The sequence below is a fragment of the Charadrius vociferus genome, unplaced genomic scaffold (genome assembly GCF_000708025.1).
Source record: "Charadrius vociferus isolate BGI_N301 unplaced genomic scaffold, ASM70802v2 scaffold261, whole genome shotgun sequence".
NCBI lineage: Eukaryota > Metazoa > Chordata > Aves > Charadriiformes > Charadriidae > Charadrius > Charadrius vociferus.
In genome coordinates this window covers 1,263,489-1,277,895 of record NW_009646856.1, presented here as the reverse complement: position 1 = coordinate 1,277,895, position 14,407 = coordinate 1,263,489, and the positions used below count along the sequence as shown (strand labels likewise).

General features: G+C 41.1%; 1 protein-coding gene across 1 annotated transcript in view; it reads right to left on the bottom strand.

Moving 5' to 3' along the window:
• The window catches only part of AIDA (axin interactor, dorsalization associated), a 24,930-nt gene extending 13,372 nt beyond the window's left edge, over positions 1-11,558 (bottom strand). The window contains exons 1-4 of the mRNA XM_009894339.1: positions 11,542-11,558; positions 11,177-11,246; positions 4,314-4,367; positions 2,046-2,100 (exon numbers count right to left, since the gene is read on the bottom strand). Of these exons, the coding sequence (XP_009892641.1) occupies positions 2,046-2,100; positions 4,314-4,367; positions 11,177-11,246; positions 11,542-11,558 (196 nt within the window). The remainder of the gene's footprint in view (positions 1-2,045; positions 2,101-4,313; positions 4,368-11,176; positions 11,247-11,541) is intronic.
• Positions 11,559-14,407: the final 2,849 nt, after the last annotated feature.

Genomic DNA, 14,407 nt, shown 5'->3' with positions numbered 1-14,407 from the left:
GGAAAGTTAGAACTTAACAACACAAGATTAAAAAAAAAGTTTAAATCTAAGGGCCCTGGTTGCTATAACAACACCCAAACCAAATTTCTCAGCCATTTTGACAGCTTAAGGCACAAAAGTAATTAAAACAAGCCAAATTGAGTGAATAGCTGTTTTCTTCCACCCTAACAGAATGGCTTCGCCTAACAAAGGAATCACTTATTTGCATTGCCAGCCCAGATTTTTTTTTAGCTTTTTCTGGTGGAATGCAAGAGAAAATTGACAACACAAATTAAAACACTTCGCGGTGTATTTTATGAAATGGCTGGAGTTGGCCTGATGAAGATTTACTCTATTCAAGATATACTTAAAAACCACAAAACAAAGGCACAATTCAGAGAGAAAGAGGCCAGAAATATCCAAGTCAGACAGCAGCATTGAGAACATCAATGTTCAATTGTTGTTGTAGAAGCACCCATTCTCCTCCAAGGAAAACAACACAGTGTCTTTGAAAACTGATGGCCACACACTCTTCCTCAGTTTTAATATAGTTGCTTGTATGAAGTGTGGGCTCAATGTGTTTCACACACTGTTGAACAGGTTTTTTGACAGCTAAAAAAAAATATATCAATTCGCTGATGGAGGGCAAGATAAGCAACAGGGCTGTTGCACCATAATTGAGATTTTGACTTTTAGGAAAAAGGAGGCATTTCAAAGGAAGCTTTATGTCTGTCGGCAGAATGTAAATTGTGACTAAAACCTTCAACAGTCACTTCTTTGGTTTGTAGAACAGTTTGATCAATTAAAACATGATTCCTCTCCTTCCATCATTCAGTCACTCACAAGGCATTTGCACAATGGAGTCTAAAATCCAGAGTCATTAAATGATTACATTTTAAATATTTCATAAAGGGACAGCAGGAGTATGTATACAAAACAATCCCAAATCAGAGGATGCAGAGGCCAAACATGCAATATATAAACTGAGAAAGACCTAATACGTCCAACACACAGTTAAACCCTTTCCCAAGTTACGGTCTTCACTGACCTAGCAGTCTTGTAAAATACCTTCACTTCCAATTTTCAGGGAACAGTTTAAAAGCATTTGCACTCTATGTTTTGGTAGAGGCATGAGGAACCTCAATTCAATGCCCTGCTTCTTGACAAGCTTCCCTGTAGGATCCTGAGCCAGTTACTTAGAGAATGGGAGTGCAGAGAAACTCAGCTTATTCATGAAGTGGAAACACTTGTCTGCCTGTCATGCTTATCCCTAACATCCCCCTTAATGATACAATTGTGACAGCGGCAAAATAAAATCAGCTTTTGCCAGCATTGAAAGAAGCACTTCCACATCTCCTGTTCCCCAAGAACAGCAGAAACATTAGCATTAGATGTGGAAGCTCTGATCGCAAGGATGCTTTGAGAATAAAGCAGCCAGTGTTATGGGAAGGAAAACGGAGCAGATAAATAGATACTTCCTACATGAAAAAGTTATTTCTGGACTAACATACCAAGAACTGACCCAGGATCAGTTGGGAAAAAACAACATCACACAAAACCCTTCAAAGACTGACTCACATCCTCACTTTGACTCTTAACTTCGTTAGTCTGGTAGCATTACAGTGGTAGGAGACAGGTGACTGGCCACCATAAGCACAAGTTAAATATTTTCAGAAGAAAAAATAAATTTCACACTGCAAGGAAGAAGACCACAAAGCGCTGAAATACACTTCAAAAAAGAAATGCGCAGGTAAATTTTCCAGCTGATTATATACTATACTACTGATAGCTTAAATTACTATTTTGTGCAAAAATTAGCAGCACTTACTTGAGAATAGACAAATACATTAAATGAAACACTAGGACTACTATACTTTGAAGTTACCCACGTTACATTCCTTAATACACATCAAGTTTTGGCTACATGGTAACAGATATTTGGAAGAGCCACCTAAAACCAGCATTACTGTCAAACCACACTGTGGTCAGTCAGTATTCATAATGCTGTCACATTTTCCACTGTAATGGTAAATGTCACTCGCTTAAAATACAAAGATGCTACTTACTTGGTTCCAACTTCTTCAGATCCTCAAGCTTAAATTCATCCTGTGATTGGGTGGACTAGGACATTACAAAGAAAGAGTTAGAATTTAGTATGCATCTCCCCCTCAGACAGAGCTGCCATATGTTAGAACAAGCATGCAAGGTGCTTCCTTTGCTCAAGCATACCAGGTTACTTCAAAGCTACGTCATAAAAAAACAGAACAAAACCTCCCCAACAGAGGCTAGGTTCACAAGTCAGGCGGAAAGTATATTATTTCTCATTTATTGAGAACAAACTCATCCCATGTTCTAAGCTCTGCTCTAATGCAAGGTAAGTAACTTTAAAGCAACTAGTTGATCTTTCATACTTACTATGCACAGGAACATTAAGCGAGGGACTTGTTTTAATTCTTCCGCAGTGAAGTTATTCTGAAGTAGAATCAGCTGTAAGACTGCACTGCAAAGTGATGCTCCAACAGGAGCATTCTCAGTTCAAGACACATCCAAACACTGTAACACTGGCAGAAGTTACAGCATACAGGATGAGCTCGACAAAACACTCAGCTAAGAGCTCACTGCAAATGGAAGAGGGATTCTCATCTCTCCTCGCTCCAACTCTGATGCTGCAGTTTCCTCATCTGGCTGTAGCATGTCTGCTTCTCAGTAAGCCTATTTAACTTACGAATTCAACAGAAAAGTTTTAAAATTTTTTTTCTGAGGTAATTCGCTGATAGTTTGGTAAACTGAACTAGCCTATTCTGAGAAAGACGTGGCAAAGCTGGCATAAGAAAAGTGGTGCAAATAAGAGAATTGACACTGGACATCCTCTTTCAGGCTGAGGATCAGGTCTTATGTACTGCCTCATTGAGCCCTTGGCATCTCTTAAGATTACCCATTGTCTTCAACATTTCTTTAAGGCCCAGTGTTTTTTGGTGGGATTGTGGTGGTTTTTTTTCTTGATTTTGCCCAAGTGTCCACAGGGACCTTCTGCAAGACTAGAGAAGGACAGTAAAGCAGCTATACCCATACCATTACAAGAATGGGAAAAGATGACCACACTCACTAACTGCTTTAATCTCTGCTAAGAAACCATAACAAAACTGCAGCACATAAAACATTCCCCAAAGTGAAGTGGATGAGAAGTTCTAGTACCCTCACATGAAGTTATAATATCCTTGAGTTACTGCTGAGGAACCAACAGCAAGGAAGGCTGTTCTTGCAAGACATCATCTCTTCAGTTTGGCAGGTTATGACATTGCTGAACCATCTGCTGTTGCTCTGAGACGTGTTCTGACCCACAACAAAACTGTCCCCACAAGGGAACATGTCTGCCCTCATCACAAAGTCACAGGGAGTCAGAACAAGCGCAGCACTGTTCAAACACCCCATATTAGATCAAAACAGAACGACAGGTAGAGCTAACCAAATAATTCTTCAAATGCCACCCAGCCTCCATACTGGTCAGCCCCCACCTCCTTAGTCCAGCTCCAGCATGCTGCCTAAATTGTCACTGCATCCCAGCCTCTCAGACAACTGAAGGCAGCACAATGGAGCTGCTGCACCTTGTACAGCAACAGAAAGTACTCAGGAGCGCTGCTGAGAATAACTTGATGCAAGATTTGCCTGTCACCAGTTTTTTTGTTGGTAAAGAGGTAACCCAATAAGCCAAACTTTGCTTCAGTTGATTCATCCCTCCCCCAAATCACACTTTTTTGGAAATTTCTCTCGCTTCCCTTCTGTTTTGGGGATAAGATTGTGCTGACAGAAAAAGAAATTCACTTCCATGATATCTACTTTCAGTCCAGACAAAAGTCCAAAGAGTAGCTTCTAAACCGTTATTTTCACACATTTGCCTTCAGCACTGCCAGTTTTCATGACTGCTACAAAGTCATTTTTATTCTACACACATATTCTTCCTTGTGCTCTGTTATGATTCGTGAAGTGGCTGAATTAGTGCAAGGGTCACTCTGGGGATCTTTTTACCCTTGAACACAGGTTAGGAAGACAAAGTAATCAGTTCTGAAGGAGGAAAATGAGGCAAAGAACCAAAGACATAAAAGCTGCAGTTAAATTCCTCTACAAACTCTAATACATGCTCATATAAGCACTTAAAAGTTTTTAAGGCAGCAACCTGGGGCCTCATGTTGACAAACTGGAAAGTCCAAATGTTCAAGGGTTTGTTTGCTCTGTTTTCAGAAGTTTTGGCTACATCTGAAACCTAAGCTAACTTAAAAAACCTCTAAATTTACCTATCACTAAAGTATTAAGTCACATAGGAAAAAGAGCTATACCTGTAAAGCTGCACTTCTCAGTTCCAAGCATGTTGCAATTTTAGCTATGGTTTTCTGGGGAAAAAAAAATAAAATACTTAATTTAGTACTGAAACTGTATTCTTCCATATTCACATTTGTTTAAAATATAAATATGAACAACTGCTTTTTCTTGCAAAGATTTCAGATCTATTATCCAGTACCAGATCATTCAGCATCAAAAGCTTTTTTTATACACAAGCAAGATTTTCTGAAAGTGCAATAGACAAAACAGACATCTGCCACTTAACTCCCCTCCCAAAGCTCATCAACACAGATAGGGGTCATTCACTCAGCAGAAACTGTAATAACGCCTACCACAAATCATAAATTGTTTATAAACTCTGAAGTGATAAGGGAGAGCAAGAAAGAAAAGTAATCCAAACCAACCAGCATATTACCTTCTGAAAACTGGAGTAGTTTGTTCTAATTTGCCCTTTTAGGAGTCATGCCCACAGTTCCTCTGATGGGCTTACGATCTCAGTAGACCAAGTCAGCCCTCCTCAGAAGTTACAGAAGCCCACTATCTCAGCACTGAAAAAACATGGGCCACTTTTGTGGGTTTTGGTGGGAGAGGAAGTATAAAGGCAGATTCTTTTTCTAACTTTCTATTTTTCTAATTTTAAGTCATTTAAACTGACTGAAGCATGAAATAGATTCTCTGATTCAAACCTGTCAGCTACCTAAAATATCCCTGAGCAGAATTGTGAAGCAATTTCATTTTCATTTAAAAATGTAGAAGACAGGGAAGGGCTTCAAAATCACCCATTGGTAGCAGTCTTATTTTGAAGACAGTACTACTTAAGCTTTTATGTCTCACAAAATAAGAAGCTCCAGCAACAGTCACGTTTGTTTCTATTACTACCAGCTGAAAGGAGGAGTTAAGACTTCCATAACTGACATCAAGTGGACATAATTGCACGGTATATTTTACCTTGCTTGACCATCACAAGTTTGTACATTAACTAACAGGTTTTATTGAAGAAAAACTGAGACTATCTATAGAGATAAGGGCCAAATATAATTCAAAATGCTCTGCGGAACATTTATAGGGCAAGAAAAACAGCAACAATGAAGCTACAAAGAAAAGCAGTTTATTTTCAAACTAAGTTTTCCCCCCAGAAGGAAGATTAAAGTTGAAATACGCACCTGTAATTCATTCTCTCCTTTTAAATCAGGCAGTATAAAAACAGCTCCCCCCAAAGCTGGATGCAAGGGGAGGAAAATATTTCCTAGAGCACAACTCTAGCATCAAAGAACTTCAAGAGTATGGGCATCTGGCAAGTTATGCGGTATCAGACAAAAGCCAAAACCTCCTGTTAAAGGAGGGTTACATTTTAGGGCTCCAAGAGGTTTGTAGCAGCAGATGAAAAACTAGGCATGCTTTCACGGCCACTTTCCCAGTCACTTGCCCTGACTCTCCTGCAAAGGGATGTCACAACTCTTCTCAATCAGCTCCCAGGCCACCACTAGTTTCAATAGGCTGGGCTAAAAGCTAAGTGGCTCCAGTTTCAGTTCACCTTATGCCACAATGAAAGTTGAAAGAGTTCAGGAGCTGAATCATAAGCAGATCAGACATCAATACCTCAAGGGCAGAGCCACCAGCTGGAGCGTGTAAAAGCCTCAGATACCCAATTTTCATCTGCCACCATAGGCTTATCAAAGCTTTCAAAGCCATTTCTCCCCAACTGGTACCTCCTCTTGTCTTAAACACTCTGTTACAACATGGCATTAGCCCAGACTTTACATCCTCGTAGTTTATATTAATGTCCATTGTATGGAGGTCTTATAAAAAATTCAGTTCTTTTGAGCACCTTCCAGGAAAGCAGCAAGTGATGCATATTAGACCAGGACAGACATTGTTTTCTCTTCTACATGGGATGCAGCATGTGCAGTGGTGTGCTGTATGGGAATTTTAATATGGAGCAAAGCAACTTGCTTGCATGCAACCTGGTAGAGTAAAAATATTACAGTTCCATTTCTGTGGAGGTTCATTTTGTAGTCCAGGTTCAGTCAACAAACCCTGAAATAAATTCTGCCACATAACAGAGGTTCATAGCTGGATCTCCAACATACCTTGGAAAAATGCAAATTTTTGAAAAAAAAAAAAAAAAAAAAAAAGGAATACGTACAGTCCTGGATTGATTTTGGCACTTTCAGACCCACAATCCATACATGAGTGTTGTGGATTTATATGCACCTTCCGGCAGGACGGGAGGACACCAGGTAGTACTAAAGAAACTGATTTGCAGTCCCCAGGGTAAGAATGCACTACATCCATTTAATCAGCCACAGTGTAACAAAAGGAATTCCTTTTTATATTTGAGAACATCTGGAAAGATACACTTGCAAAGGTAGAATCTTAAAGAGGAAGGTGTGAAGTAATGGGTAAAAGAAAGGAATCCAGAGGTTCCCCAGGGAAGGGAGGGGAAGTCTCTAAGGTTTGACTGCAGCTCAAATTTGCAAAAACACAGCTGTTCTGATAGTTTGGGTGTTGACTGCTGAGCAAAGAGCATGTCCATTCCGTGTTAGATCAAAACCCCTCCGACTGCACCACAGAAAGAGGGCCACGAGCTCGTAGGGTGCCAGCACAGTCTCTGTGCTGCACCACAGAAACAGAACATGTAAACAGATTTTCACATGGCTCTTCCCCTCCCAGTCTCACATGCAGAGCATTAAGCCCACAGCATAAATGAGGTCTCAAGAAGCACTGCTCAACCCCTGTCTCCTTTGTCAATTCACCAATAAGCTCAGCAACGCTCCAGTTCCCTATCCTGCAGATTCCTAACTGTGTATTCTTAAAACTGCCTGAACTAGGTACCTCCTAACAGGACAAACAGCAATACAAAATGTGTGTCCTCTGGCTCCTGGGGGCTGAAGGGCAATAATGGCTCTAGAAACAGATTAATTGAAGAGAGTTTGGGAGTCTTAAAATAGTAAAGAATAGGTTTTATACGGAATCTATTGAAATATGGCAAGCTCCCAGCAGGCATTATTCATAACTATTTTTTTAAGGGACCACACCCAACCCAAAAGTTAAAAATGCAGCTAAACACTGCTATCATTTTCAGCTGCAACTATCCCATGCAAAGGCTCCTTTCTGCAACAGGGAAAACATTCTGCATCTCATTAGAAAGACTGAAGCCATAATTAACTTTGCTAGTTTAAAATAAAGTTAAGATTCAGTTTTATGTAAACTCGTGATTAGACAGGGAAAAAGTCAGTTGATGTCGTAGTCAAGGTTTCTTCAGTGCAGTTGTGTGAGTAATGACTGTGCTAACTGTAATGCAGTCAAAGATGTTTGCATAAATACAGAGCCAGAGCACAGTTTGGCTTTAAAGAGAGGTCTAGGCTGTTAGGAGACCAGTAGTTTAATGAATCATGCTAAGAGTGTTCAACAGTGCTCTTATTTCAGCAAGTTACCATTGCATAAAAAAGCATGATTTTCTAATACTGAAGAAGACTCAGCCTAGAACAAAAACAGTTATGCGAGAAGCAACAACTGCGGTTAGAAGAGGGCTTTAAAGGTCAAATTTACTGCATAGAGAACTGGGTGAGAGTAACTATAGCTGGAGGCAAGCTGACAACCATGGCCAAACCTAACGGGAACAAATCATGTAGCAACACACATTGATCATGAATGAAGACGGGATTTTTTAGAGAATGGAGATAAAATAAAGAACAGCAGGATGCAGACGTTAAGACTGAGGTAAATCCACCAGTAACCATATCTGTTAATATTCCAGGCACGCAGCTTCTAGTGACAAAATTGTTGCACTGCCTCCTTAAAGCTGTTCCAGGGTGACTGGACTTAAACATGATAATTTGCTGCTTACAGTATTTATCTGCAGAGAAATTCTTCAATGAAATTCACAATCACTAATGAAGATTCCAGCACTGTCAATTATCGAAGTGAAGACAGAGCCTGCCCTGAGGACTAAAACTCCAGAATTACATCCAGCAGTAGATATAAGACAACAACCCCCCAGAAGCTGAAAATCCAGGAACGAACAGCAAAGTTCTGGAGACTAGTCTGCTCTATCAAGGGAAGCAGCGTACAGTTTTTCAAAACAGACCCTTCAGATCAAGAGCAAAAGGGCAAGATATGAATATTCAAACGTCTGAATTCTCACCATAAACAATACATTTGTTATAAGATAAATGATAACTGGCTCACAGTATGTGTAGGAAAGAAATTGGTGGTATCTGTCGAGCGTTGTTAGATTAACAGATTGTATGATTATATTAGCAAGTAACACACCATCAATTATGGTGTGGCTGTATCTGCATTACCACCTGTGATGCACGAAATAAATCCAAACATGGTAAAAGTTTATACAGACTGAAGATTTGAACCTAGCCTTGTCCTTTCCCTGTAGCTGTAAAGCTAGTAGTTTTCCCTTGGTACAGGGGAATCACTGCTGAAATCCATCTTCCCTACCGAGTATGTCAAGTAAGAAACAATGACAACCTCGCAGTAATTCTCAGCAGCATGTATGGTCCTTTGGAAAACACCTAACTGCAAATCTACACAGACTGGAACAAGGCTAGATCAAGCAACTGGAAATCATAATTAGCTTCACAGCCTTGCCTTCTCTAATCTATGAAAATCTGTGCACAACCTTGGCCAGTAATATCAGATAAGCAAATCCTGAAGTTTACACACTCTCCTACATTCTGAAAAATAAAGAGGTGGCTTTTATATGACATGCAGAACCTCAGAAAGACAAGTTATTGGGGAAAGAAACTTTTTGGAACCAAAAGGAAATACCATGCTGGTGGATGCATTGGAAGGAACTTAGTCGAGCAAAAGTAGCTGTTTTGGCATGTAGATTTTTGAAGGGTGGCAAGAGAGAAGATACACTTCTATTTAACCAAACTGCTTGAAAATCCAGAAGCATGCTAAACTCTACTCCTACATGCCAAGTGAATGATACTAGCGATGATAGTAACTGGTCATGATCCGTAAATTATACTGGCTGAGATCCTGCAGAAATAGGGAAGACCAGAACAGCAAGGACCTTAATGTCGGACTGAAAGATTTTGCCATATAGTTTTAAGTGCTTCTTTCAAAGCAGCAGCAACACTCTGATTTTTGTTGTGACTAGCATTCCTTATGGTAGAGGAGGGAAATAGAATGTTCTCTCAGCAAAATGTTGGGGAATTCAGCTGTATATGTGGCTAATGAGATAGGCACCACCATTTGATAACCAGGCTCAAAAATTTCAGTGCATCATCCCCTTACTGATCTGCAAAAAAAAGCAAGTGATATAAATGTCAACCTCTTTCGTAAGTTTTATCAGCTTCAGAAACAGGTATCACTCTGCAAGGATTCAAAACAGCCACTCCTTAGTTTTTCTTTTCAGAAGACTGTTGCCTTAAGACATGATCACAGTTGCGCATCTAACATCTGAGGTCAGTTATCTCTGCTTCCTGAGCCCCCCAGGCCTTTCCTCATGGCTGACCTCACTCACTTCCACAATCTGATCCAAGGTCCTTTCCACAAGATTCAGGGAACATCTGGAAACAAAGCCCTGTGTGGTTCTTGTTGCCATATTCACAGGAGATGATGCCTCTGGAAGTGAGATTAACAGCTTGGCCTTGATAAAGTAACCATATTTTCAAAAGTATCCACAGAGGGGAAACATGCAGCAAAGATGACTATAGCTATGAATGATGGAGAAAGCTACCAGCAAGGGATAGAGAGCAGAACTAATCAAAGAGTCAAATCAAACAGCTGTCCAACATTAACAAACCTCCAAAGCCTTCAGTTCAGAAAAGGTGGACCAAATCCTTCTCCAAGATTATGACTCAATTTAAGACAAACCTGAGCCTTATCTTCTTCTTTGCAGAAGGTAAACAGAACATGGAAGACCTGCTCTTTGTTTTTCTTATTGGTACACCTTGAGGAAATAGTTACAAACCTCTGTCAAACTCCATGTAAAGGTGTATTTCATTGTAATGAGTTTCTTTAAACACATCAAGTTCATCTCCAATTTCTGTAGCCACGACCTGTTTTCAGGACCAACATTTCCAAACACAGATCCCATTACTCTAGTACCCTATTACCATAGGTGAGATTCTGGGCTAGCAAAAGTCAATTTTCAGGCAACACCATTGCTCAAACAAGTGATGTTACAACTTGGAAATGTGCAAATACAGGGGTTCTGTAATTCGGTATTCCTAAGGAAAACAGGTCTTTATACAAGACTCAAAAATTCATCAGGGCCTCATATTGCAAAAAATTCTATTTTGCTGAAAATGCTTGAGTGTATGAGACCTCAACTAGCTTCTTCCTCTTAAATCCTGTCACAGAATTGCATTAATATGATGCTGAGACAAGAAACAGCCTTTTCAACTGAGGGGAGGGAGGAAGGAGTAAAGTAATTTCAATATTTTGAAAGATTATAAACAAATAACATTCTAAGAGACTACTAGGGAGTATTTTATCAGGCCCCTTCCCAGTCAGGTGTCACATGTTAAGCTAATATCCTCCTTACACACCCTCAATGTCTGCAGTTCAAGACATTTTGTATTCAGACTTCACAACACAAGTTGTGCTAACGTTGTATAAGCAAGTTATCAAAAGGTCACCCAAAAAAAGAAACACCCAGGTTATGAAGGACTCTGGTCAGCATGCATGACATTCAGTATTACACAGCCACGCATCTGTCACATCTAATGACAGCAACTGTTTTAGCCATGTCAGGCTCTGTTTCTGTGCGTATATTGAGGGCATAAAAAAGGTCTCATAAGGCCTTCTGGTCTGCGAAATAAAAAACCAACATAATAAACATCAACATCTACAAGTTAAGCTCCTTGACTGAGCAAACAGCAATACTCACCTTTTGATCGTCTGTGAATTCTGAGTTGTTGTGCTGAGACTGCGCCTCTTTTTGTAGATGCCTTGCTAATCTGGATGGAGGGGGGAAGAAAAATGTAGAGTGGGAACACAATACAGGAACACACACATGCCCCAGCCTTCAGAAAACATGCCAGCCAAAAAGCCCACAGAATGCTGCTCCAAATAGGTTTGGCTTTGTTTTAACAAAGATTTCTATAACTATGGTAGGCCATGCTTAAAAAAACCCAGAAGATGGACAAAGTATGCAACTACATTAGGCAGGAAAGACTACCTATAGAATGTATCATGGAGGGAGAGCAGGGAAGAAGGTCCTTCTAGCCAACAGCCCCTTTTACATGCACTGACCTTTTTCCTCTCCCCATCCCCTTATTTTATAATAACAAACCATACCCTTTGTGAAGACCCACTGTGGAAAAAGCCCACATGCACTTCACAGGGAGAGACTGAGGCAAGTCAGATTGCCAGGAGGTGTGGGTGCGGGCACCCTAGGCGATGGCCACACGGTCTCCCAGCACTGGAAGTCAGGCGCAGGGCAGCCTGGCCCAAGCTGGTGAGGCTGAATCGGCTCACTTTTGCGCCTGTCAGCATCACATATGGAACAGAGACCCCACCCCGTGTCACCACGGAAACAGGAGTACCAAGGGGTTTGGAAAGTAGCAGTAAGCAAACAGCTCCAGAAAGCGAAAGGAAGCTGGAGAGGGAAGCTATGGGAAGAGTTACAGTTTCCGTCCGGGGAGGAAGGAGAACATTAAACAAGCAAAACCTCTGGGCAATTGTTGCCATTCCCTGTAAAGAATTAAAAAAAAAAAAAAAAAAAAAAAAAAAAGCAAGCGCAGAGGGGGAGCAGAGACAGGAGGTTGCAGGGAAACCCAGAGACAGCAGCAGTACTCAGGACATCGCAATACGCTTCCATCTGGAACCTCACAAGTTTGCATTGTTAAAGGGATTCAGTTTCTCGCCACCGTTGCACTGGGCATTACCCTGGTTTTTGGAGGGGGTTTAAAAGACATACACCAAGATGTATACACCAAAACAGATTACTGCCAAAGCCTGTGTCAGAAGCAAAAATCAGAAGTCAATTATTTCTTTGGTTTTCCTAAAAATAAGCTCTCTTAAAAAGACACAAGGATTGAGGCCACTGTAGCTTTTAACTACAAAACCAGAGGACAAGGTAACTGTACAACTCAGTGGTGTTGTCCCCCTTTGTAAAGGGGGGAAAGATGGTGGCTGAGAAAAGACAAAAAGCACAAACACACTTGAACCCAAATGTACACTCCTTCCCTACTGCCCTGCTGATAGGATACACAAGGACATATAGAAAGGGCATTTAAAAGTGATGATTTAAGAAAACATATCACCATAGCAGCAATATGCCACCCACAACAGGCACCATCACAGTATTAACACATCTGCAAGCATCAGTAACACATCCCTCTTTCCACTTGTCACTAATACAAAAAAGCCCACCCTAATCCAAATAAATGCATCTGGCATCCCACTTGAAGTTTGTTCAAAGTTGGATCAGATCAAGTTTTACGGACAGGGACATTCACCAGGGAAGGCACTGCTGTCAGCTCGGAGAGCTCCTGCATGAGTGAGCACCTGAATGAACAAGGGCCAATCTTTGCACCAAGCTTCCTGCACTTCCAGGATCAACATAAAGACCTGAGCAGACGTAGGTCCCCCTGGACAGAGGAGGCAAATAATTGTGTTTTACATCAACAGCCATTAAATCCACTGACTGGACTAGCTTAGATTCGGGAAAAATCTTTCTCAGGGTCAACAAGCTCACATAACCAGCTTGTCCCCAGCCTCCCTGTGCTGATCACTACAGACCTTGCCAACGTTAGCAGCAGCACCTGGCAAACTGCAGCAACACACTTGTTCATTCCATCTCAGGTTGCCACTTGAGACAGCAACAGCATAAAACCATGCTGTTCTATCTCTCCAGAGCTACAAGTAGGTATCTTGCCCTGTACTTATTTGCAACTTCTACCCTATACATTGAAATTGTTTTTTAATTTACCGACTGTATCTACAAGAAGCAGATATACACACTGAAAAGGGTCTGCTCCTCCCTAGGAAATACCTCCCTGTAATCCTTTGATCTTCTCTCCCCTTTCTTCTTCCTCCTGGAACAACAGAGCTCATCTACTAACAACTATTCAGTAGAAACTCACTGATAAGGCTTGCAAGAGCAGCTTACAATACTACTACCCAAGAGGAGCTTTCTTACAATGTCAGAATAAAATAAGGGCGTGGAGATCACCTCAGTTCTCCTCAGACACGAGTGATGCTAGGAGGAAGGGAACAAAAGTTACACTTCCACTCTCAACCCAGACTGCGAACATTTAGTGACCTTACTTCTCAATGAAGTGAGCTCAGAATGAGAAGCCTGAAGAGTTTTCATTCTGAAGAAACATCATTACACAAAACCAGCTGCTGAGACTGCCAAGACAGTTTAAAGCATTAGGATCCTACTGGACTCCTCGTAGATGTCCACATAAGGGCAGTTATTAAAAATATCTTCTTTTACTTTCTGATGATTTTCTTTTTTCTTCTGAGATACAGATCTGGAAGAGAACTTATTTTCATCCCTGTGCCAAGGTTTGTAGTAACAGCTTGCCCTGCTCTGAAGACCATCAGCAAACTGCAAATAACTGAACTTGCATCATCCTGCCTGGTGACTGAATGAAATTATGAGATTATAGCATCTCATGACTATGCCGTACATGGCTAGCTGGCTAGTTACTCTGAATGGCAACTGAACTGGTAGCCAGACCAGTTACAGCCTATAACTTGAATAGTCCCAAACAGTGCTTAAAGATCTCTTGGAGAGCATCTCTTCAGCTGACTTTCTGTTGGGGAACAAGTGCAAACCCTCTGGACTCCTTCCAGAAAACGCACCATAAGAAACTTAGCCTGTAACACTCAGATCACAAGGAAATAGCTTTCATCTTCAAGGCAAGCAGAATACTAGAGGAAAGCGTTTGACTAAAGCTACCAGGTGTGTTTCTAAGGATACCATCAACGGTGTCAATACTCGTCTGATAGCAAGGGATTCATGGATGGTGTGAACCAATGTGACTGGGGCTGCGCCTGTCGCTGCCCTCCCACCATCGGTGTTCCCCGCTCTCCCGCCCCAGTTTCATCAGGGGTGAAACACACAAGCAGTGCGATGGGGCAGTTTTCACCCCGATGGGTTGTTTGG